The sequence below is a fragment of the Hyperolius riggenbachi genome, chromosome 5 (assembly GCF_040937935.1).
Source record: "Hyperolius riggenbachi isolate aHypRig1 chromosome 5, aHypRig1.pri, whole genome shotgun sequence".
Taxonomy (NCBI): domain Eukaryota; kingdom Metazoa; phylum Chordata; class Amphibia; order Anura; family Hyperoliidae; genus Hyperolius; species Hyperolius riggenbachi.
This window is the reverse complement of record NC_090650.1, coordinates 308,885,059-308,909,976: the sequence shown is the minus strand read 5'-3', so window position 1 is coordinate 308,909,976 and position 24,918 is coordinate 308,885,059. Positions and strand designations below refer to the sequence as shown.

The 24,918-nt window shown below is 40.0% G+C and overlaps 1 protein-coding gene across 3 annotated transcripts in view; it reads left to right on the top strand.

Annotated features, from left to right (window-relative positions):
* LOC137518828 (microtubule cross-linking factor 1-like) overlaps window positions 1–20,484 on the top strand; it is a 145,079-nt gene extending 124,595 nt beyond the window's left edge. For 2 of the 3 annotated variants that reach the window (XM_068237188.1, XM_068237186.1), the window contains one exon: window positions 19,428–20,484. In XM_068237188.1, coding sequence (XP_068093289.1) covers window positions 19,428–19,616 — 189 coding nt within the window. In that variant the 3' untranslated portion in view covers window positions 19,617–20,484. Of the gene's footprint in view, window positions 1–3,162; window positions 3,221–19,427 lie in introns of all 3 variants that reach the window. The other variant, XM_068237187.1, reaches the window with a different exon arrangement.
* Window positions 20,485–24,918: the final 4,434 nt, after the last annotated feature.

The window sequence follows — 24,918 nt, the reverse complement described above, 5'->3', positions numbered from 1 at the left end:
TAGAAATCGCTCCTAGTGGGTTTCTGGCCTAACTTGGTATTTTCAGATGTCCCTGTTCAAGAATATGTTAGCATTGTATTAGTGGCTTCTAGCATTAATTTGTAGTTCAGATTTATCACAGATAAGCTGTAGACAACAAGAGGACCAGTATTCCTTGAGGGAAGAGTATGTGGTCTTATTTTTGTAAATATATTCTCTGTTATAGACAAATAATGTGCAGTAGGCTGCACCTCTTCTGCCTGGAGGGTGTGGAAGTCATCTGAGATACAAGGCTTGTCATATTACAAGTTAATAGGTGTGTGTGTGTGCCAGTCACCACCCATCCAAGTGCATTGAACACCTTTTCCAACTTGCAGCATAGAGGGCCTGCATCACAAATGTATGTTCTTCAGACTTTAGCTATTGGACCATTCTCTTGGTGAAATAGGTCTTCTGCCAAGCTGGGTGGTGGATTGGAATTGGTGGCGCATACCAAGCACAGGTGTTACAGATGACAACAGTTATGTGAGAGGCTAAAGTATTAAAACACACCCACACAGCAAAAACCCTTTATACAAGCTAACTAGTGGTCCAACCCTGGTGTTATAGTACAATGGCATGACGTGCTGCTGCCTGATACTGCAGCTTTTAGGCAACCTGCTCTCTCCTTGTATCTTTACTGCTTTGCAACTTCCTCTTCAACATACCTCTGGCCCATGCCTCTAAGCACCTTTTCATCTCCTCCCTCCTCTTCCTTTTTCGGACTGTAATCAAGTTCATATTAAGCGCATATCTGTAACCGTAGTTTCTGCATGTCTTTGCTTCCCATTTTTGTGACCTGTGGAGAGCTGACTGCAGATTCTGACCCATCTTACTCCTCCTTTGCCTGGTCCTTGTCTTATTGAGAGGAAGGTACAGATTTGACATCACTGCATTCAGTGACTTTGTCCTCTCCTGTTTGTTGAGAACCCTCAGAATTCTAAAAACGATACTGGAGACTACACTTTTTTCACCAGCTTCAGAGGGTGTTTAGGTTTTGGAAAGGGATGAGGTAGAGGGAGGCTGTTCATCACTAACTATAAACTGCCTGTGGCTGGAAGGACAAGGAGATGGTTTGAAGTGACCCATGAAAGGTCAACCGCTCTACTACTTTACCACCTTGCCAAAGTACTGGCAGGTATGCATGGCCTATGTGAAGCATGTTACAACTTGTTGTCATGGGACTGATTGAGCATACTCTCATCCCCTACCACACACCCACTACTATCCTAGCTGCCCACTTCTTTAGGTATGCTTAAAAAGCATATCTTTATTTATAAGTTTTGAATGCCATAAAGGAGAATTAAAATGTCAGGTTTGCGTATTTAAAGGACCACTATCGCGAAAAAATGTAACATTTAAAATACATATAAACACATACAAAGTAAAATGAGCCATACATTACTTTTTTCCTATGTTGCTACCACTTACAGTAGGTATTAGAAAACTGACAGAACTGACAGGTTTTGGGCTAGTCAATCTCTTCATAGGGGATTCCCAGCATTGCCTTTATCCTATGTAATGAAACCCTAACTGTCCCTGCGTCATCCTCCTGTCCTGTGTGTTTTGGCTACTGTGCATGTGTAGCTGACAGGAGGAGGGCAGGGTGCGGGGGGAGGGTGACGGGCGAGTGCGCGTGCGCTGACATGCGGCGGTGAGAGAGACCTAGAGCCCTAGACAATCCCTGAAAAGGATTTATAGAAACATGCTGGACAGCCACCCTGATCGCTGCACATTTTTTTGGCAGTTAGACTGAGCAACTGCCATTTACTAAGTGCTTTTCACTAAGTGCTTTTGAAAATAATGAAAACTCTGAGAATCCCCCATGAGGAGATGGACTAGCCCAAAACCTGTCAGCAATGTCAGATTTCTGCTACTTACTGTAAGTGACAGCAACATAGGAGAAAAATAATTGATTGCTCATTTTACTTTGGAAGAAATGTACTTCTTATTTATATGTTTTTACATATATTTTAAATTTTAAGATTTTCGCGGCAGTGGTCCTTTAATTTTATCAACTGCAACACTAGCTTGTGACACATCAGGCACAAAAGAAAATAAAGAAGCTCTTTATAACCTGATGGGCTGTGTGACCACATACCAATGTATGCACACGAAGTTGTGCACTTGATTTGAAAACAAAAAATAATATTTTGTGAGAAGTCAGACACAAAAAAATACCACATCTATAACTGGATAGACCGTGTGAGTGATATATACCAAGAAGGATGGGTTTTATTAAAATAGCAACAATCTTTATTTGAAAAATATGAATGATGTAATATAATTACCTGTCTGGACACAATGCCATTATACAGCATGGGGAGAACAATCAGTGTGGTCACACTGGTACAGTAACACAAACTATAGCAAAATGGAAAAGTGCATACAGTATACAAATGCACAGCAGTCTTTCTATATATATTAAAAGTAGATATATTTGCATAAACACATGCATGCATGTAAAGCACACATCTAAAGAAAATGTTTTGGACTTCTGTCTGTACAGCTCAAAACGCAGAGTCCAGCAGATGTAAAAAATCTTGACCAATGGCCAAACAATAGATGATGATATAAATAGGTTATATATGGCACTGAGGTGAGAAATCACATACGCTACTGAATGGTAGTAGTGGAGTTATTCTTTATATACTGTATATGCCTTATCTTGAGAAAATCGTTGATGTACAGTAATCATAGGAAAAAGATCCCTGTCTCCACTAGTTTGATGTAATTATTATGCAATGAAAAATATTCTCATTGGTTGCTGTGGAATGCTGTGCTTGGCACAATTGTCTTTGCCTTAGTAAATTAAGTTAGCAGTTAAATCATTTTTTTTATCATCCTTTGAAAGCAACACTCTGGTAACATGAGCTGTGTCAACATCAGTCTTTTATAATGTACTGTATAATCAACCTCGAAAATACATGGCCACCTGTCAACAGAACTCCGACTTCATGTTTGCTGTATGTGTAACTTTGTTTGCCGTGTACTAACATTAATCAATACTTCTATCCTGATAACTCTTGCAGACAGACATTGTACAAAGTAGGAAATGTCCCTCTGCTGAAATCTACAAATACTGACTATTTGCTTTAATTCCTTTTTCAATCTATTTGCTTTCTTTCTGTCTATCCTGTCTAGAACCAAACTGTCTTACTAACTGCCCCATGGGGACTCTAACTATGCCTGCTACACAGCTGTAAGTCCTAGTTTATCACTTGTTTGCACTTTTTGTCTCACTGGAGAACTTTTGAATACTGTTTTGGATCATTGCCAGCGTAAATGGATGTGGACACAGATGTACAGCTATCTAACAAAATGATCTCTGCCATGGATCGGCCTCCGTGCTGCATACAGACATTACTTTATAAGTCACTACTTTAAATATAGTTACAAACTGAACAGCTGTTATTTATAGACATAGCTTACGAGGGAGGACTTTAGGTTAAATACTGACTTCCATGGTTAGTGTGGAGATAAATGTAGGTCAGCGTGAGTGTGCATTATATAGGCCAGCTAGCGTAACTATACCTATTTTTTTCAATAGATAATGTACTGGATTGATGGTACGTAATATTAAAGCAAGTCTCTTGTGGCCTAAATTGCTGTAACCTAGAGATTTTAGCAGCCAGCATACTTATTTTTCAGGTTCCTCATTATCCTTGATCTAAAGCTATGGTACACTTGTTTTAAGCATTTTAATTCCCATTTATTTTCCCATCATTCTCCCACTGTTTTTTTAGTCTCCTATTAAATTTTGTCTGGATATGTGGGATACTTCAAGGGTATGCTCATTCAAGGTTTTTTAGTCTTCCATTATCCTGTCTGAACAGTGCACAGGCAGTGAAGCATGGAGTGCTGATCTATAGGAATTGCTGGGTTTCTTCTGCCAGCTCCCATGTAGACTCTGCTCAGCACAGCGCATACATTCAAAATCTTGGTGGCAAAATTTAGGCGCAGAGTGAAGCCGTAGGCGGCTCACCCTGCACCTGCTGAAAGTCCGGTGTGAGGTTATTGCTATTCCCCATCCGAGTTTTAACAACTCAGAGGGACTTGTAATTTGGGCACCGGATATTGCTGGCAGCCTAATCGCCTTGTTTTTTTTCTACTTTGAACTCCAACGTCCAAATTAGTCACTGAGCACCGCTATAGCCGTAATTCACATTATGGCCTATGGTGGCATAGAAATGAGCTGTCTCAAGCACAGACCAGAGCTGTAGCTGAACAGATGCTGCACCCAATCTGAAGCGGATGCTAACCAAAAAAGATAGCTACTTATGAAGAGTGTGTTTTTCAGAGGCTTATGGTGAACTCCTCGAGACCGGCGCCGCTGCCTGGAACCATCTGGAAGTACACAGCAGCGCTTCTCTTTGTGAGTGAGCAGTACCATGCTGCACCCACTTGTGTACAGCCAGGCCTGCGCAGTACATAGAGTGGCTCCGCCTTACTGCACAGGTGCGGCCATACTCATGCAGGTGCATTATGGCCACATCCACAATAACCTATCTGACAAGCTCTTGTTGGATATTTTCCGGAGGTCCACATGTGACAACTGTGGGGGTGAGGAGGACACTGGAAGCCTCAGGAAGAGACAGAGACTTCCCTCTTTGTAGGTAAATCTATATTTTTTTTTTTATTTCATTCTACCTTTGTCTATACTTTAACATCTGAGCATTGAGTACAAACCGAAGGTTTCCATTTTAACCTAAAAAAACAGGTTCAAGCGTTTGTGTGGACTATAAACTAATAGAGCCTTTATTTTGACCCCTTCATTTCTATCTCCCATTATTGTGTGCTTTCAGAGTATCCGGTACTCATTAACCTGGGTAAGGAAGCTTATCTGAGCTCTCCAGTATCAGGGCAATAGTACCATAATGTACCACACCAGGCCATCAACATTCCACATCAACCAACCCATCATCACTGGGCACAATGCTTTGTGACAATGGAGGCTTTGCTGCCCTCCCCACCCACAATAAGGCACTTTCTCAGCTTAGGTAGTCCTACACACTGCATGGGTTTCTGCTTATTAATAGCCCGATGTCTGCATGTGTCAGAGGTAGTATATTTCTGGCAGGTATCCCCAAAACATTTTATAATTACTGTAAACAACAACAACAAAATCTAAAAAAAAAACATACATTTTTTCATAACAAAAATGCAGCTTTCTCTACAGAAGGTTAAGCCCATAAAGGTGCCCATTAATGATATTATTCATAATGTATTTAATATAAACAGAGAAGGGTCCAATTGATCATGAATGATCACATTATCGATTGTTTCTTTTTTTTTTTTTTTTAAATAACTCAACATTTTATATTGTTTCCTTTAAGAAGTGATCACTCTGCATGGTGGATTTTCACTACTCATACAGGAATATGGTGATTTGGAGGTGTTCTGTACATCAAAGTGTACAGCAGACATTCACCAAGGTAGCAAGCCGGGGCATTTGAACTTATAATAAGCAGTATAGGCAGTATTGTAATTTTAACAGAAGTAGAACTATACTTTACATTTTAGATACCAAAGTACAGGACAATTTTAGCTCATGTTATTTTTAGGAAAATGCCAGACCTGGTTCTCTGTGAACCCTTCAGCCAAGTAGGATTCATGTGCCTTGTCAGAACTCTGCCAACCAAAACCAAATCCTGATTCCCTTGCAGTTTTTAATGCACTTAGGCCTTCATTCCTGGCACTAATAAATAAATAATGCACTTTACAATTTAAATGATAACTGCACAAGCATTATGGCTCAGCTATTTCATGTCTGCAATGCAGCAGCTTTAAAATTGCTCATCGGATCAGGTCCCTGTTATCCAGACATGTCCAAGTTTCAGTGACTACATCCAGTGGCCGGAGCAGCCCTGTGTCCAGCCTGCTCCCCCTCACCAGCAGAGGTCACAATAGCCTTGGGGGGATTTACAGGCCATGCCACTGTAAGTAGAGATGCACTGTGTATCAATACGATCACGATATTTATTAAATTAAATGTCTATGAAACAGCCTACCTACCTACCTAAGATTCATGTTTGTCCACACCAATGTGATTCCTTTGTGCTGTATTCAATATTACTTAATAGAATGACATCATTGCTGAGGTATAGTTAATAAAAATAAGTATAGGGAAGAATTATATTGCTTTCCAACAAGCACCACAGGACACAGTTTTAAAGAGGAAACTGCAGTGAAAATAATGTAACTAAAAAAACTGCTTACTTTTTACAATAATTATTTATAAATGACTTAGTTAGTGTTTTCCCATTGTAAAATCTTTCTTCTCCCTGATTTACATGAGGGGGGCCCACACTTTTCGGCTCGCGAGCTACTTTTAAAACCGCTGCGTCCACGACATTTCCCCCCCACCCCCTTATACATAGGCAGTCACGGTATTCTTCCCCACATCCTCACTCCAAGCCTACTGAATACATACACTAGCCTTCTCCCCTTCACAGTATAATGAATCCCCCCTCTCTATCCCAGCAGTTAGGCAGTCTACAATCCTTCTCCCCTCTTCAGATATACAAACATAGCAAATAGCTTCAGAATCCTCCTGAAGCTATTTGCCCACATTACTTTAACTCACATGCAGCCTGGGGGGAGAAGACGCTGCACACGCAGGCAGCCTGGAGGGGAAGAGACGCACGGCTCACAAGTAGCTTGCAGGGGAGGAGACCTGTCTCCTCATTTGCTCCTCTACCCTCTAGCCATGCCTCCCCTTTAGCCACGCCTCTTCCCTCTTCTCCCTGATGTATAGAGCAGCGACCGCAATCTACTCATCATTGACCTATTGGGAACCCAGGATTTACATCTTTACTGCTGGCAGGTGATATCTGTGGAAGGTGCTTTTTTGGCAGTTGGAAACAGCTGTTATTTCCCACAATGCACCAAGGCTCCCACAGGGTGAGGTCAGTACCTAGGTGCTGACATCACACTGTGGGAGGGATGTCACCACAATATCAGCCATACAGAGCCCCCTGATGATCTGTTTGAGAAAAGGTCAAGATTTCTAGTGGAAAATGGGGGTATTAGCTACAGATTGAGATGAAGTTCAACCCTTGGTTACAGTTCCTCTTTAACTTAACCTTCATAGGAGGGTTATTTTGCTGCAAAAAAAAATGAGATGACAATAACTCGCTATCTGGAGAATTTAATTATGCAATTAGTTAACAGTTTAGTTAAAGAGAGCCCGAGGTGGCATTTTTAAATGTTAATAGGACACAGAAGCATGTTCTGTGCACAACCACATGTCTCTGTGTCCTTGTGCTGCCACTGTTAGCCCCCCCTTCCCAGGCTCTGCTGTCCCTCCAGCAAAATACTGCTTGTAAATACTTGCTGGGTCGTGGACTAGCTTCCAATTGAAGGAAGCTAGCGGAGGCGGTGAGCGGCGGGGGAGCCTGTAATGGAGTGACAAGCCCAGGTAAATAGGCTAGCAACAAGCAGATTGTTGCTAGCCTGGCGGTATTTTGTTGGGGGGACAATAGAGCCTGGAGGGGGCTGACGGTGGAAGCACAAGGACACAGCGGCATATGATTGTGCACAGAACATGCCTCTGTGTCCTATTAACATTTAAAAATGCCGCCTCGGGTTCCCTTTTAGTTAAAGCAGATTTTTTTTTTTTTAATAGTATAGTTCTAATTCTAAATTGGGCTTTCCTGGAATGCCACAGTTGTATTTTGATTTTAAAAGTTGAAAATATGAATTGTCTCAAGCACATGACAACATTGTTTTAAAGTTTATGCAGCTCTCATCCAGACAAATCTTATTTAAAGTGATAGATCACTCAATGATTGTAAATCGAAGCTATTGTCACTGTTATATTATCATTATGTATTTTTTTTTTTCAAAAAAGCAACAAAACCTAATAAATACATAAAAAAAAGTGATAGTCCACATGTGTTGATTAAAAGCAATCCCCTAACTACAGAGCTATACAGTGGTGTGAAAAACTATTTGCCCCCTTCCTGATTTTTTTATTCTTTTGCATGTTTGTCACACTTAAATGTTTCTGCTCATCAAAAACCGTTAACCATTAGTTAAAGATAACATAATTGAACACAAAATGCAGTTTTAAATGATGGTTTTTATTATTTAGTGAGAAAAAAACCTCAAAACCTACATGGCCCTGTGTGAAAAAGAAATTGCCCCTGAACCTAATAACTGGTTGGGCCACCCTTAGCAGCAATCCCCTAACTACAGAGCTATACAGTGGTGTGAAAAACTATTTGCCCCCTTCCTGATTTCTTATTCTTTTGCATGTTTGTCACACTTAAATGTTTCTGCTCATCAAAAACCGTTAACCATTAGTTAAAGATAACATAATTGAACACAAAATGCAGTTTTAAATGATGGTTTTTATTATTTAGTGAGAAAAAAACCTCAAAACCTACATGGCCCTGTGTGAAAAAGAAATTGCCCCTGAACCTAATAACTGGTTGGGCCACCCTTAGCAGCAATAACTGCAATCAAGCATTTGCGATAACTTGCAACAAGTCTTTTACAGCGCTCTGGAGGAATTTTGGCCCACTCATCTTTGCAGAATTGTTGTAATTCAGCTTTATTTGAGGGTTTTCTAGCATGAACTGGCTTTTTAAGGTCATGCCACAACATCTCAATAGGATTCAGGTCAGGGCTTTGACTAGGCCACTCCAAAGTCTTCATTTTGTTTTTCTTCAGCCATTCAGATGTGGATTTGCTGGTGTCTTTTGGGTCATTGTCCTGCTGCAGCACCCAAGATCGCTTAAGCTTGAGTTGACGAACAGATGGCCGGACATTCTCCTTCAGGATTTTTTGGTAGACAGTAGAATTCATGGTTCCATCTATCACAGCAAGCCTTCCAGGTCCTGAAGCAGCAAAACAACCCCAGACCATCACACTACCACCACCATATTTTACTGTTGGTATGATGTTCTTTTGCTTAAATGCTGTGTTACTTCTACAACAGATTTAACAGGACACGCACCTTCCAAAAAGTTCAACTTTTGTCTCGGCGGTCCACAAGGTATTTTCCCACAAGTCTTGGCAATCATTGAGATTTTTTTTTAGCAAAATTGAGACGAGCCTTAATGTTCTTTTTGCTTAAAAGTGGTTTGCGCCTTGGATATCTGCCATGCAGGCCGTTTTTGCCCAGTCTCTATCTTATGGTAGAGTTGTGAACACTGACCTTAATTGAGACATGTGAGGCCTGCAGTTCTTTAGATGTTGTCCTGGGGTCTTTTGTGACCTCTTGGATGAGTTTTCTCTGCGCTCTTGGGGTAATTTTGGTCGGCCAGCCACTCCTGGGAAGGTTCATCACTGTTCCATGTTTTTGCCATTTGTGGATAATGGCTCTCACTGTGGTTCGCTGGAGTCCCAAAGCTTTAGAAATGGCTTTATAACCTTCACCAGACTGATAGATCTCATTTACAGTACTTTTGTTCTCATTTGTTCCTGAATTTCTTTGGATCTTGGCTTGATGTCTAGCTTTTGAGGTGCTTTTGGTCTACTTCTCTGTGTCAGATAGCTCCTATTTAAGTGATTTCTTGATTGAAACAGGTGTGGCAGTAATCAGGCCTGGGGGTGACTACAGAAATTGAACTCAGGTGTGATAAACCACAGTTAAGTTATTTTTTAACAAGGAGGGCAATCACTTTTTCACACAGGGCCATGTAGGTTTTGAGTTTTTTTCCTCACTAAATAATAAAAACCATCATTTAAAACTGCATTTTGTGTTCAATTATGTTATCTTTGACTAATAGTTAACGTTTTTTGATGAGCAGAAACATTTAAGTGTGACAAACATGCAAAAGAATAAGAAATCAGGAAGGGGGCAAATAGTTTTTCACACCACTGTATATCACAAGGGATTTTGTAAACATTATAGTATATCAGAGGCTTGAAAAAGGGTGATTTTTGAATGTTCACAGAATGTCTACAGGAACCAGATAAATGCACGGCAAGACCATAAGCCAAATAAGTGTAGTTTGCTAGTATACCCAGATGCAAATAAGTGAAGTGTACTCACAATGGTTGGTTGCTGGACCTACAACTACCATAAAGGCAAGCCCAGGTAGCTAGAATCAGGAACTGGCTGGTCGCACTCCTGTTAATTGTTTTAATCTATGTATGGGTGCCTCCACTCAACATTTATTATTTCAGTGGCAGCTACCTGTGTAGATCAGTCTTCTTGCCAGCATAGTGAGTATTGGGTGTGTCAGTTTTCCAATTAGTGCTGGTGATAATACTCTAAAGTGGCAGTGTTTCCTGCTCTGTGTAGCTAATTACATATGTAGGAAAACAGGAGTTCCTTGGGTGTTACTGAAAGGTCAATACACTACTGATACATATGATAGAAATGTGTTTAACAAAATTGAAATTTCACTTTAATCATACAGTGAAGGTTGTTGCTTTGTGCCGTTGAATGGGAATCTTTGCAACCATGGTTGTTTTTTTTTCAGCACAGACATTACAGGCCAAGGTCTAGAGTGCCATTTGGTCTCAGGGGCATGGTTCACTCTCTCATGGATAGTAGCAGCTCCCTGTATTCTTTCAGGCTTCAAAAAGACACCCCCACCAATCCATCAGATCAGTGCCATGCATTCACAGTGTGCAGCACCAAGTGTATGCTGGGTTCCCCCACAGACACAGGCCCACCTGTACAAGGCCAGCCAGTCTACTCAGGTTATTGGCAGTGTGTAGGTCAGCAGTGCTAGTTGGGAAGAGCAGCCATTGAGGTATTGTTGCTACTCTTCAACAGTGTGGCTGGGGATAACTAAGTAAAAAGCTTTGAACAGCAGCAAGGAAGGCACTGCTACCATCAGGCCAACTTCTGTTGTGGTCTGCTGTCCTTGCCTTTACAGTTCTTGTACTACTAGGCACCCAGTGCTGCTTAGCACCCACTACATCTTTAAACCCTATAATACTTAACTGCAACTTGGCACCCTATGCTGCTTAACACCCACTACAACTTGGCACCTTATGCTACTTTGCACCCTGTGCTGCTAAGCATGCAGTGCAACTTGACCTCTGTTGCAACTTGATATCCACTGCTACTTGGATCTTAATGGTCCTTATATACATCTGATGCTTGCCAACTTCTACTTGTCATGTTATATTGCTTGGCACCGTCTACCTGTCACCTACTGCCTGCTTACTGATCACTACTAGCCTGCCGCTAGGATCTACTAATCACTACCTGCCTGCCACAAAAAACTAATTATCACTACCCACCGTACTTGCCACTAGTATCTACCCATTACTACCAGCTTGCCACTATTATGTACCGATCACTACCCAGCTGCTACTGGAATCTTCTGATCATTACCTGCCTGCTACTAGAAACTACCTACTGCTATCTGCTTGTCACTGACATTCCTTGCCTGTAATTTATAATTTATTTTTCATAGGTAATATCTATTTGTCATCTATATGTGCCTTATGTTAGTATTTTGTGCATGCCATTGATGTTTGCCTATCTTTGGTAATATCTGCATGTCATTGATATGTGCCTATTGCTAAAATATCTGCATGTTATGGATATGTGCCTATTGTTGGTAATATATGCGTAAAAATAACTGCCCATAATTGGCAATATTTGCATGTCATTTGTATCTGCCTGTTACTGTTAATATCTTTGTCATTGAAATTTGCTCATCATGCTTGCTTAGTAATTTGCTATGTATTTCATTGTTTTTTTAATTTACATTTTACAAGTGTACATCTTGTTGTATGACACTGTGGAAAGGGGATCGATGATGCTTTCATGTGGCCCAGTAATGTGTTGAGTATGGCCAGTATGTGGCCAACCCCTCAATATTTTGTGGTCACACCCACTTTTCACTGCGGCAGTGCTCTAAATATTCTGGGGTCCAATTAACACTTATTTTATTGTTTAGAAATTCAATTTAGAAATTCAATTCTTATAGTTAAACAATGTGTGTGTGTAGTGAGAGGGTGGATACCCTGGTTGCATTGTTTAGGGTACCAAATGGGTCAGAAACTGCCCTATATGCAGCAATTTATGTGTTCCCAGATGCGCAATATTATTTACCTATGGGTTCTTTCTCATTATGGAGACAGGTTTCTTTTACAGTATTTCCAAGATGTAGACAAACAATGCTAGAATGTAGAGAATTCATAGCATGTGCTAGTCAATTGATGTAAGCTTACATTTGGCTTTTCAGTAGCTAACAGTAAACAGTAACAATTTGCCTGAATACATAGCTGATCATGTTTTCTACACACCTAAGCAGACACACCTTTTTTTTTTTTTTTTTAAGAATTTAAGTGAACATACGACATTCTGTGAAACAAGATACCAACAACATTCCTAATTAGTCCCTACTTAAGGCAATTTTGGTGCACCTGGTGGTAAAACTGCATATTGCACATCACTTCCACCCTTACCACACTTGCATATTTAAAGTGAATCCGAGATAAACTTTTACTCATTGCATAATTGTGTTCCTTACATATAATTTATAAGGCATTCCTCAAGCCAAATACTTTTTTTGTTTTGTTTTAATACTCTTATTCCTTATAAACTAAACCAGCCTCACCCACAGCTTTTCCAGAGAGCCTTGGCACTGTAGCAAGGGCTTACGGGAGCTCAGTCTGGGCAGGAGGAGGAGGTTACGAGGAAGAGGGGAGGAGGAGAGGGGACTGAATTTGTCACAGGCTGAGGGCTGGAGATGCTTTCAGCTTGCCTTTTGTGTAATGTGGCAAACAAAACATGGCTGCCGTCATTGTATCACAGGAATAAATAATCGTAAACTGTTAAAGCTGTTTTCAGCTAGATTTGCTGTCTAAACTTTAGATAAGATATATAGACAAGTTACTTGTTGTAGTTAGTTTTTCATCTCAGATCCGCTTTAAAAATGAGAGGCTGTGTTCCTGAAATTGGTTGAAAATATGACCTTAAACCTGATAGTAGGCCCACTTCCACCCCATGTGAACATGACCCGGCCTCTGTATTGGTGTAGACACTAGTATAGGATGAAGTTGGGGTGAATTGGATTGAGGCTGGACTTTAGAGACCAGGGATTCCATGTGGCTATTTGGGGAACCTCACAATGTAGGTTAGGTGATAAAGCTAAGCAGTATGTAACTTTACCATCAGTATGTGTTGGTGCAATTCCCTTCAGGATCTTCAGGATTTTATTTTTAACTGGAACCCATCCTGTTGAAATAATTTATGATAATAACAAAGAAAACTCAAACATGATGTACTGCCATCTCAATAAAACACTGTGGTTTGTGAAGGTATGGGGACAGGGAGCAACCGCAAACCAATTGGAAGTAACTTTTCACTAGCCACCTACCACCAATCCTAGATCACGTACTGTATACAAACATTAGCTCACCAGCCACAACACCATAAAGATTTCTTAGTTTTTACTCCAGTGGTTTAAAAATGATCTAAGAACAGCTGGACTCAAGTCTGCTTCACATCTTCACAGAGGATAAAAAGGTTTACATCAGAGTCATGTTGTGAGCAATGTCTATTGCCCTGTTTAAGCTATACTTAGAAACACAAGTAAGCAAGAAAGTGAGTTAGTAGGTTTCTTATATTGGAATCCTGGACAGGAAGAAAGGTGTGTGCTGGAAAATATGGCTCTCTATATGTTACCTGAAGTTAATCCTCCTTTCCTCTGATAAGCTGGAGCTTTCCACCTATTCTTCTGTGAATGTTATGAAGTCTGCTATGTAAATCAGTTATATGGTATTAATATAATGAAACTTTGGAAGATTCACAGTACTATAATTCTGCCCCCTGACAGGGGGTCCGGGAGGAGAGGATTGGGGCACACTGGTGTAGATGACTTATAGCATACTGTATATGCAGCACACGTGTTTCCTCTCAATGGTCTTGTTGTATTGTTATACTGAGCCCTGAGGACACACATAGGATCAGACCTGTCACGTGTATATTTTAAAAGCATGCAGTTAACTGATGTATAACCATTTCACCCACTATCTTTCATTCAGCATTGTCTTATGTCCAGTCCCTCTTGTCTGTGCCTAGCCATCACTGGTAACATATCATTTTCAGTAACTGGTTTGAAATCACATCTTCCAGCTAAACTACTCTTCAAGCTGTTTCAGGCCCTGCCGTCTAACTCTCCTGCATTCTCCAAAACTAACATCATAATAATGTTTCTCTCCTTCCTTTAGTCACAAAGTGCATTCTTGTGTGTTCACTGTGTGCTCCTTGATGTCACCACTTGTAACAGTGATGTGTTGGACTTGTGTCACCCACTGAGTTATATATCAAGCTATTCCATGGTTTTTACCCTCAACATTAAAATTGGTTTGTTCAAATTTGTTCTTTTCTACTACAATTTTATTAACACCCACAGTAGACCTGCACTGAGGAAGCTCACATATTCCTACTGCTTTGGACTATATTCAGAGCACCTAAAATGGGTGCAGCCAACTACATACCATGTTCTGCTACCAATATTCATGGAACTCTCCGATTGGAGTAGTCCTCCTGCTAGATATAGAGTGCTGCTTGGTAGCTTTCCTAGCCTCAAGGTAACAAGCTTAATAAAACATAATTGCATTTCATCGGTTCTGGAGGTATGTTTAGCTTCCAGGGGCAACAAAGGAATAATTTGCATATTCAGCAATGATGCACTGTGGGAGACTTCATATGCTCACTCTACTGGAATAATCACAAATACCTTCCATTTTATGAAGGCAAATTCTGTTTTGAGAGCTCAACAACTTGATCTACTGGCCAGCTGTGTTTCTCTATTGTGTCCGCCCCTTGTGTATCCATAACCTTACAAATCAACCACTTAAATAGGATTTCTCACTTCTTGATAGAATTAAGTGGTTCTGCTAAGTGCAGTTTTGTCTTATATCTCCTCTTGACTCTAACAGTGATAACCTTTCCATCGTAGATCCACGTTTTCTTTCCACCCTTATTGGAGCCTTACTTCCTCCATTAAATAAAAGAACCAATGCAGGTAAATCTGTAAATCTAGTCTGGATTTATTCAGATTGTTTGTTATTAGGTGTCAGATGTTATCAACCTTCTGGTATCATTAACAGACCATAGAAAGGATTGAGGAAAGTTTAAAGCCAAATTCCAGGAAGTTTCCTTTTTAGTTTTGGATAGTGTGGTTAGGTATACATTTTTTTTATTTCCTGTGTTCCTATCTTTGACATATTCCATCACTTTCTATGTAGACAGAAAGTGTGAAAATCTTGCCAAGAGTGAAAGGGACAGTAACATATAAAACATTTTCAGTAAAGGGGGGAAGAGTTATAATCACCAACTAGTATTTTTATTGTTTTCTGTTCTTTCCTGTCTCTGGGACAACACTAGTTTTCTTACTAAAGCCTAAATGTTTCAGTGGGGAACCCAGAGACCAGAAGTGGTAGAAAGTTACCCCAATGGGGACATAAATAGCAATAAAACTCTTCCCCCCTTTTTTCAGTAAAGGGGGGAAGAGTTATAATCACCAACTAGTATTTTTATTGTTTTCTGTTCTTTCCTGTCTCTGGGACAACACTAGTTTTCTTACTAAAGCCTAAATGTTTCAGTGGGGAACCCAGAGACCAGAAGTGGTAGAAAGTTACCCCAATGGGGACATAAATAGCAATAAAAGAAAACCCTAAAAGTTTCTAACCTCTCATCATACTATTTAAGACAACAATGAAACATGTTCCTGGAATTTGGCAGTGCCATTCAAAAGATCCAAAGCTGTAATAGATTGATTATAGAGGTACATACACACGTCAGATTTTTCTAAACGACCAGTCGTTTGGACATCTGAACGACTGGTCATTTGGACGTCAAATCGGGCATGTGTACCAACGGTCATTCAGCTGATAAGTCTGGATTTGACCGATCCGCCAAAACCATCGTTATCAACTGAATGACCGTTTAGAAAAATCCGACATGTGTACGCACCTTAAGGAAGATCTGGCTATGGGTGTGTGCACAAAACTGAAGTTATACAACCACTAAAACCTCTCAACAACTTTTTATGGTCTGGTGTGACATAGCATAAACTTTTTTTTTCCTGAAACCAGCCACAGCTTGCATGGTCTCTAGTGATTAGTGATGATCATGTCTAAGGTGCGTACACAAAGCGGATTTTTCCAAACAACCAGTCATTTGGACATCAAATCGGGCGTGTGTACAAACGGTCATTTAGCTGATAACTCATGGAGAAGCATGTGATTTGTCTGATCAGCTGATAGATTTGTAAAGCTCTGATTTGCTGTGATCACATCCTGCTTTAGCACAGGAGCAAGATTAGCAGCTCAGACAGAAACTTATACTACATATCTATCACCTGACTAAACTGATCACATGCTTCTCCATGCGTTCTCCCAAGACATGACCATCACTACTTTTGACATAAGTAAATCAGGCCCACAGCATAATCTACCTTTCAGGTTTTCCAAAGCAAGTGTATAGACTTGGAGATCCACACACAGATCTCTCTTCTCAATAGTTCATAAGAGATATAAGAAACAGATGAATTGAAATGATCTTGTCTTCACACAAATATGAAAGCTTCCACTGGTGGGCTTCAAGATATTTCCAGCTTCCTGGTTTTTAACATTCATCCCACAGCTTTTCCTCTAACTGAGTCGCAGGCCTGGAACAAGCATGGAGTCAGTGATGTGAGAAGTTCTTCATGCTTGTTGTGAGTCACTGGCATGGGAGCCACAGGATGACAGCCAAGGAAGAAGCACTTCAACACCCATATTTCTATCATGATGACTTTATATATTTGTCCAAACCTACCATAAACCTAAATATCAGTTCTGAGTAAACTAAAACCTTGATGTATAATTCCAATAGGATCTAATGCTATAAGGATTTACCATTATAAGCTTGATACATAATTCTCTGCGGGATCCTAAGTAGGTATTGCTAATTGCATATCATTGTCTTGTGATCTGTGTCTTCACCTTGGCTTAGTTGCCTCCAGGTTTGTTTCTGGTTCATCAGTGAAATGTTCTGGTATTTGTTACCGCATGGCCTTTAACGAGCCAGAATTACTACTAATCTGTCCTTATAATAAAGCTTTATATACAGTAATAGTAACATCTTGATTTAAATAGTTCAGCATTCTGTAGCTCTGAAGGCTACTCTGTGATTGTCCTCTGTTTCTGTAAAGATCTTTTTTTTTACTGCATCCAGTGCACTGTGGCTTAACATGGGGCAGCGGATATGCAGTGGATATGCACAACCAATCCATGCCTTTGCTCCTTTCATGCATGGCCATTGTGGTTCCATGCACTGTGCTTAATAGTGCAGCACACGGCTTTCTGGTGAGCAGATTTGTTGTCATTCATCAAATAAAGGGCAAGCCTTTCCAGCATGCAACATAGTCATTTTTGTGTGTGGCTAATAGCAAGCCTTAGTGCAACATTCAGTATATACGTGAACTAGCCCACATTGATTACATGTAGATAGCACTTACATAGTCTAGCTGAAACTGAAAAGCGTAAGGCTGGAGTTGGACTTTGATTTGAAAGTGTATGTAGATGTCACTAGCTGCCTGCAGAGCATTAATCTGAGAATTATACATTTTCTTTCTACAATAGGTTAACTTGAAATAGACTGGCACGTATGTAATTTGCTACTTATATCTAGAGGGCAGTGACTCTGCAGATGTAGTAACATTTAATAGCTCAGTGTTACACGAGTCTTCCTGGGGGTGTTCTGTGATGAATTATACAGCCTTCAATGAGCGTGAAATAGGCTTGGAGATGAGGAAGGAACATCTTTGTACAGTTGAATCTCAGTTATCTGGAGCTCAGTTAGCTGTCCCTTTCAAGCAGCATGTGAATCATTCAAAGTTGGACCAGCACCATATGAAGGGAAATTAAAAGATACCCAAAGTGACATGTGACAGGATGAGATAGACATGGGTATGTACAGTGCCTAGGACAAATAACTATGCTGTATACCTTTTTTTCTTTCTCTGCCTGAAAGAGTTAAATTTCAGGTATGTAAGTGGCTGACTCAGTCCTGACTCAGGCAGGAAGTGGCTACTGTGTGACTCTCACTGATAAGAAATTTCAACACAAAAAAACACTTTCCTAGCTGAAAAATAGCCTCTGAGAGCAAGAAAGAAGTAAAAAAGGGAATTTATTATCAGTGAGGGTCACACTGTAGTCACTTCCTGTCTGAGTCAGGACTAATTCGGCCACTTACATACCTGATATTTAACTATTTCAGGCAGAGAAAGAAAAAAAGGAACAAAGCATAGTTATTTGTGTGCTAGGCACTGTACATACCCATGTCTATCTCATCCTGTCACATGTCACTTCGGGTATCCTTTAAAGATAATAAATATCACAGGTACAGAGTGTGCTAAGGGCCTAAATGACAATGTATCCAGAACAAAAGAAAGAGTCCCCTAATGCTAGGTACACACCATACAATTTTCCTGCAGATTTACCTGCCAGATCGATTATTTCCAACATGTCCGATCTGAATTTAGATAATTTTTTTTATTTTCCGATTGTTTTTTTTTCCGATCATGTTTAATCGATTTTCTTTCAGTTTTATGAACATTGATAAAAAAAAATAAAAAATCAGAAAATCAAAAAATCAATCAAAATTCAGATCGGACATGTTGGAAATAATTGATCTGGCAGGTACATCTGCCAGAAAATTGTATTGTGTGTACCTAGGTTAAGGCAGCACCACACAGACCAATTTTATAATTGCAAATCGCATAATCTTTATTGCAATCAAACTGTAATCAATAAGTTAAAATAAATTAAAAATCACTAAAAAGTGATAATGCTGGTGCCCTTAAATAATCATCCAATAGTTAGATAAATAGTCAATAATAACAATAAAAGTTCCCCTCTCCTATAGCAATAAAGGCCCATATGTAACCCACTTTTTCTCCTGACTTTTCTTCTAGGTGATACTTTTTCATCTTCACTTTAAAATTATTTTTCAGCACTTTGCAATTGAAAAAGTATCAAAAAGTAGGTGAAAAAGTACTATCAAAATTATTCTGAGTATTTGTTTGCTTGTAGTTGGCTTAAAAGGCATTTTATTGACAAGGTTGAAAATATCACCTAGCAGAAAACTCGGGCGAAAAAGTTAATATTGGCCTGGCCTATGGGCCAGAGAGTCTTACAGTCAGATAGCATTACAGCCAAGAAGCTAATATTTTCAAGAATAAGTCACCAGTAATGGTCACCATCTTCCTTTCATAAGCTGGTTCATGTTGTCTTAAAATTGTTAGTTCCCATTGGCAGTGGCATAACTTAGGAGCTTAGGGCCCCAGTGTGGATTTTACATGCAGCCTCAACCACTGTATTGGGTTACTTTTTTCTGGCTGATTTATATACAAGGCTATGGGGCAACAATATACCAGATGTGTCTTCTGATTTATTCAGTCGTATTAATTCAATCTTTGCTCTCTTCTGTTGTGAAGGAACTGCCTTGTTCAGCACTAGCTCCACCCTTAGAATCCAGTTTCTCGAGACCAGAGAGACCAGCTAACCGACGCCTGCCTTCCAGATGGGCTTCACATTCCCCGACTGCCTCCCGGGCTCCCTCTAGTGGTGATCTGCACGAGGAACCAGGGATAATGGAAACACAAGCAGGAGGAAGGGAAGACTGATGACAACATGCATGAATTACCAGTCATACAATCCAGTCTGTGTAATTCCATTTCACAGTCCGGTCTCTGCCAGTGGAGACAGGAGACCTCTACCACCTAAGGAATGATATGTGCAATTGCTAAATGTTCAGTCTGTGAAATATTTTGTTGTTTTTCTACAATGGAACATCTAATTGTCTATGTGAGATGATTATGTCTATTCCCACATTTCTAACTTTCTCTAGAAAGTAAATATACATGTAAAAGCAAAACCACCAAGTACGAAAAGGAATGCTCTCTCAGTGCTGACTGCCTTTTTATTCCTTTGCACTGCTTCCTCTTCATTTTAGCTTTTATCATTTTTTTTATTTTGTATTACTTGTATGTTGTTTCAGTCTTTTGGTATTATTTTTACATTTTTACTACATGCGTTAGATTGTGAAAGTGCTTCATATTATCTGAAGCTATATTGAAAAATGCAAAGCCTCTCGGTTCACTGAACTGATAATGTATTCTATGAAAATACTGGCAAAATATGTCTTATCAAGATGACTGTATGCAAAGCGGTATCACTTGGGTGATGATACGGGCACTTTAGTGCATGTACATAATATCTTTCCTGTACTGTAGCCAACCACCCTTCATACGAATGAATCAGAGTTTTACTGTAACATTGTTGTGAATTTCTGTACTGTAATTTTATTGTTAGTTTTTCTTTCTCTTGCACTGATGACACAGGAAATGAATTTTTAAAATACTGTCGGCCAGCTGGGCACATATGAATCTCTGTGAAGTTTCATGGAATAGCTAAGATGTAATGAAATGTAAATGGATAGTGTTCAGAGATATGTACCAGACTGTGCTATGACAATAAAATATTTAACATTTACAGACATCTGATTCTTGTCTTGTTAGTTTCTGCAGGAGAGATACTCAGCCTGCTAAATTATACCCAAAAATAGATTAAAGCTAAAGAGTAGACAATGAAAAGCATAGTCTTGCCCATCAAAAACCGCCCAGTTTGTCCTGAACTTGCACACACTTTTCTCCTCTTTAGTTTAACAACATAGCCTGGGTATTGAAGGGCAGCAATATATTGGTAAATCATCATTCTGCTTTATCCTCCTGTGGTCAAGACTTCCATTCTTACCTAATTCAGTAGAGTGTGGTTAACTCATACCACTTTCACACTAATAGGAAAAAATAACATTTACATAATGCAATAGTTTGTTTTAAGGTTCCTGACTGCACCCCAAAAACGCTGTCACTCATTTACAGATTTGTGCAGCTTTAAACACGTGAGAAAAAAGAGAGAAAAAAAAACAAATTTAGAGAGATACTTAATCTATACTTCTATGGCAATAATTTCATCTCAAAGTGCTTGGTTAACCTTGGATTATAGAAACTGGATTGGATTTCTCGCTGAAGTTTCCCAATGCTGCACAAGCCCAACCGGCTAAGATGCTGAGATCCTACGATCCACATTCATAAAGGATAGGTCTGGGGTTAAGAAACATCACAAAATCTACTTACCCAGGGCTTCCTCCAGCCCCTGGCAGCCTATCAGTCCCTCCCAGCTGGTGTCCCGGGATCCCCTCATTGCAGATGCCGACCTCACCAGGTTGGCATCTTCTGTGTCTGTGCGCGGCTGTGCCATGCAAGTTTGTGTTCACATGGCCTGGAGCGTTGTGCGCAGGTGCAGAAGTACTGTGCCTGCGCAGAATGCTACAGACCACGTGATCGAGAGTGGTGTGGCCGTGTGTTTACACAGGCGCATTAGATGTCGACCTGGCAAGATCAGCATCTGCAGTGGAGGGGGTCCCGGGACACCAGAGCTGCGGCGAGGGACACATAGGCTGGCAGGGCCTGGAGGAAGCCCCAGGTAAGTAGTTTGTTTTTTTGTTTTGTTTTTTAACCCCAGACCTGTCCTTTAAGCATGTCTCTGTACCTGTATGTAAGCAAATTCTGAATCCTGAGCTATCATCTGCAATCTTTAAAATCCCAAAAAAAAAAAAAAATATATATATATATATATATATATATATATATATATATATATATATATATATATATATATATATATATAAATTCATGCTCTGTCTTACCCTGCACATTAGCATCAAACACCCACCTGATGTTCCCCACAACACCCTGTTGTAGATGATAATACAAAACCTGAATATGTGGAAAGACAACTGGCTAAAAACAAGAAGTTGTGAATCAGGATGATACAATTTTTTGTCCAATTTAAAAGAATAAGAGTAAGCTTTTGGCTTATATACCTTCTTACAAGATGAAAACTTACTCCTTTTCTTTGAATTTAGCCAATACATGTATCAACCTGATTCTTGCTTATATTGATGGCTAACATGGTACAATACTCTACTGGTTGAACTGGCTAATGCTGGGAATACACGGTTAGATTTTGAGCCATTTAGATGGCTCAATAGATAATTTCCGACATGTCCGATATCGCGCCCAATCGTTTCCGTGCTCGATTTTGCATGGGGAACGATGGGATAAAATAAGAAAAACGAATGGAAGATAAGAGAATCGGGTCAGAATCGAGTGGGGAATCGATCGGACGGGATAATCGAGCCTCAAAAATGTACCGTGTATTCCTAGCATAAGGGGATAGAAGGCAGAGAGTAGTAAATGGAGCATGGTCAAAATCAGAACCTGTTAGCAGTGGGGTCCTGCAAGGGTTACTACTGGTCCAGTTTTTAGCTAATATCCATAATTAATGTAAATAAATGTAAAGTCATCATCTTGGTCTTACCAATGACATAATGCTAAATACACTAAACAGGATAGAGCTGGGAACATAAGAATTGGGAGAAGTGGATACTATAAGTTAAGCAATTATATTCAATACCAGCAGAAGTGAAATTCTAAGATGCACAAAACATAAAATAACATAATATAACATAGGAAATAGCATAATTAACATACATCCATCTAATATAAAAGCTTGGTAAATTAAAAACTCTTGGCAACTAAGCACTGAAGCAAAAAGATTGTACCTTCTGTATAGAAATGTGTTCTTTGTAGTAAGAGTAGATGAGAAACATCTTACGTGTTACCACAGGATGACGTCATGGGAAATTCTTCTTCAGAGCTTTGATGCAATTCTTATACTGAAGTAATCCACTGCTGTGAATACTAGGTGTGGGAAAGTGATACTTTGATCTTGTGAGTGAGCCCCAAGAGGCATACTGTAATGAGAGGGATATGGAGGCTGCCATATGTATTTACTTTTAAGAAATACCAGTTGCCTGACTATCCTGCTGATTCCCTTCCACTAATACTTTTAGCCATAGACCCTGAACAAGCATGCAGCAGCCACTACTGCAGCCACATAGATCAGCAGGGCTGTCAGGCAACTGGTATTGTTTAAAAATAAATAACTATGTCGGCCTCCATATCCCTCTCACTACGGTTGTATTTGAAACCTACATAAATAAGAAAAAACAGACCGACGCAGTATTTCAATGCTGCAAATTAATGCAATTGTTTGGAAATCAGTTTTAGATAGAATATATGATTCACCAAGAGCAAAGCAAAAAAAAAACTGGAGGTAAGATGTCCAGAGTTACTCATCAGCTAAATTGCGATTGGTTGTTCTTTTTAGTTGCTGCAGTTTTGCTGCAGATATGTTTGCACTGTGTTAATAAATCAGCGCCAACCCAGAGGTGTACGATAAATAAAGGCCTGCAGAAAAAAAGACGCACAGTAACGTAGTTAGTAAAATATTGTTATGAAATAACAATATTTTACTATAAAATGTTAAATATCGATATTAAATAACAATGTTTTACTATAGGCAATCCTAACCTTTCTCAGCTCCCTGCCTCTCCCCCTGTGTGGGTGCCTCCTATCCCCCATGCAGTGAGCTCCACCCGCAGCACAGCTCAGGCAGCTGCCTCCATCCGTCCCTCTGTCGGGCAGGCTCAGCAGCAGCAGACAAGTGGTCTCATCCTCTCTCCTCCTCTTCCTGTCTATCTACATCAGCTCCAGTGAGACGGAGGGATGGAGGCGGCTGCCTGAGGTCTGCTGCGGAGACCGAACTCTGCAGGAGGAAGGGGAGCTCCAGGCAAGGAAGAGAGGCACGAGGTAGCGGAGCAGGAAAAAAGTTAATATGCAGCAAGTGGACTTATGGGTGCCACTAATACAGCCAATACAGAATAGCGCAATTTGGGCGCCCGCAATGCCCGCTATATATCGGGCACCCAAATTTCCACTTTGCTATTTTGCATTAGCGCCTATGGCGGCACCCAATTGGTCCATTTGCCGTATGTGCCCTTTTTACCTGCTCTCACCCGGGGTGTATATCTTTCAAGAAAAACATTATAAAAGGGCATTCAATTACATAAAAGACACAACTTAAACACCTAGTACTCAACCTGTAGCTGGGAGGTGAGCAGGTTCCACCCTTCAGTGGCTACTGTGTGACCACCATATTATTGGTTGATGGCTGTATGGCCTTTAAATAAAAACAAAGTTTTTTCACAGTACTATAATACTATAAACAGGCAGCTCTTGTAGCAGAGTCTTTGGTAAGATTTATTAAAGTATAGGCAACTTTCAATCACCCATAGAAGACCTATATTTTGTGAATTTTCTATTTTTTATATGAATGTGAACTAAAATATTATCTGGTTTTTATAAGTCCTAAAACTAGTTGGACACCTACGCAAACAAATAAAATCATCATATTTGGCCATATACTTATTAAAAAAAAAAAGATTCTGTAAGATATATGCATAGGACAGAAGTAAGTTAATCCTAGGGATCCATCAATCAATCCAAAACCTACTCCTGGCATTAAGAAAACGAAGGAAGGTCCGCTTCAGTGTCTCCAAAGGTTTATTAGGGACTTATCCAAAAACAGCAAACAGAAAACACTACTGACATGATTCTGACCTTGCTCAGTCCTTAATCATAGCACATTTTACAGCACACACATAAGAGCTTTAAAAAGGCAGGAAAAGGGGGTCCACCCTGACCCACCCAATATGGGAGGGGGCAGGGAGACACTCCACCCTCTGATTGTCGGCTTATTGTTAAAATACAAAGCCATTTACATTCAAACTGGTACCTACTAAACGGAACATGTTCTTATAGGAAATGTACATATTGAAAGGTCCAGCAATCAATCCAAAACTTACTCCTGGCATTGCCACCCTATATAATAAACCCTCCTGATGTCTGCTCTTCAACTTTGTATGGACAGGCAAGGGTCACTGGAAATACACCACCCACAGTGTTAACAATGTCATTAATCAGCTTCACTGTACCCCAGTTCTCGAAATAGCCCACTTCT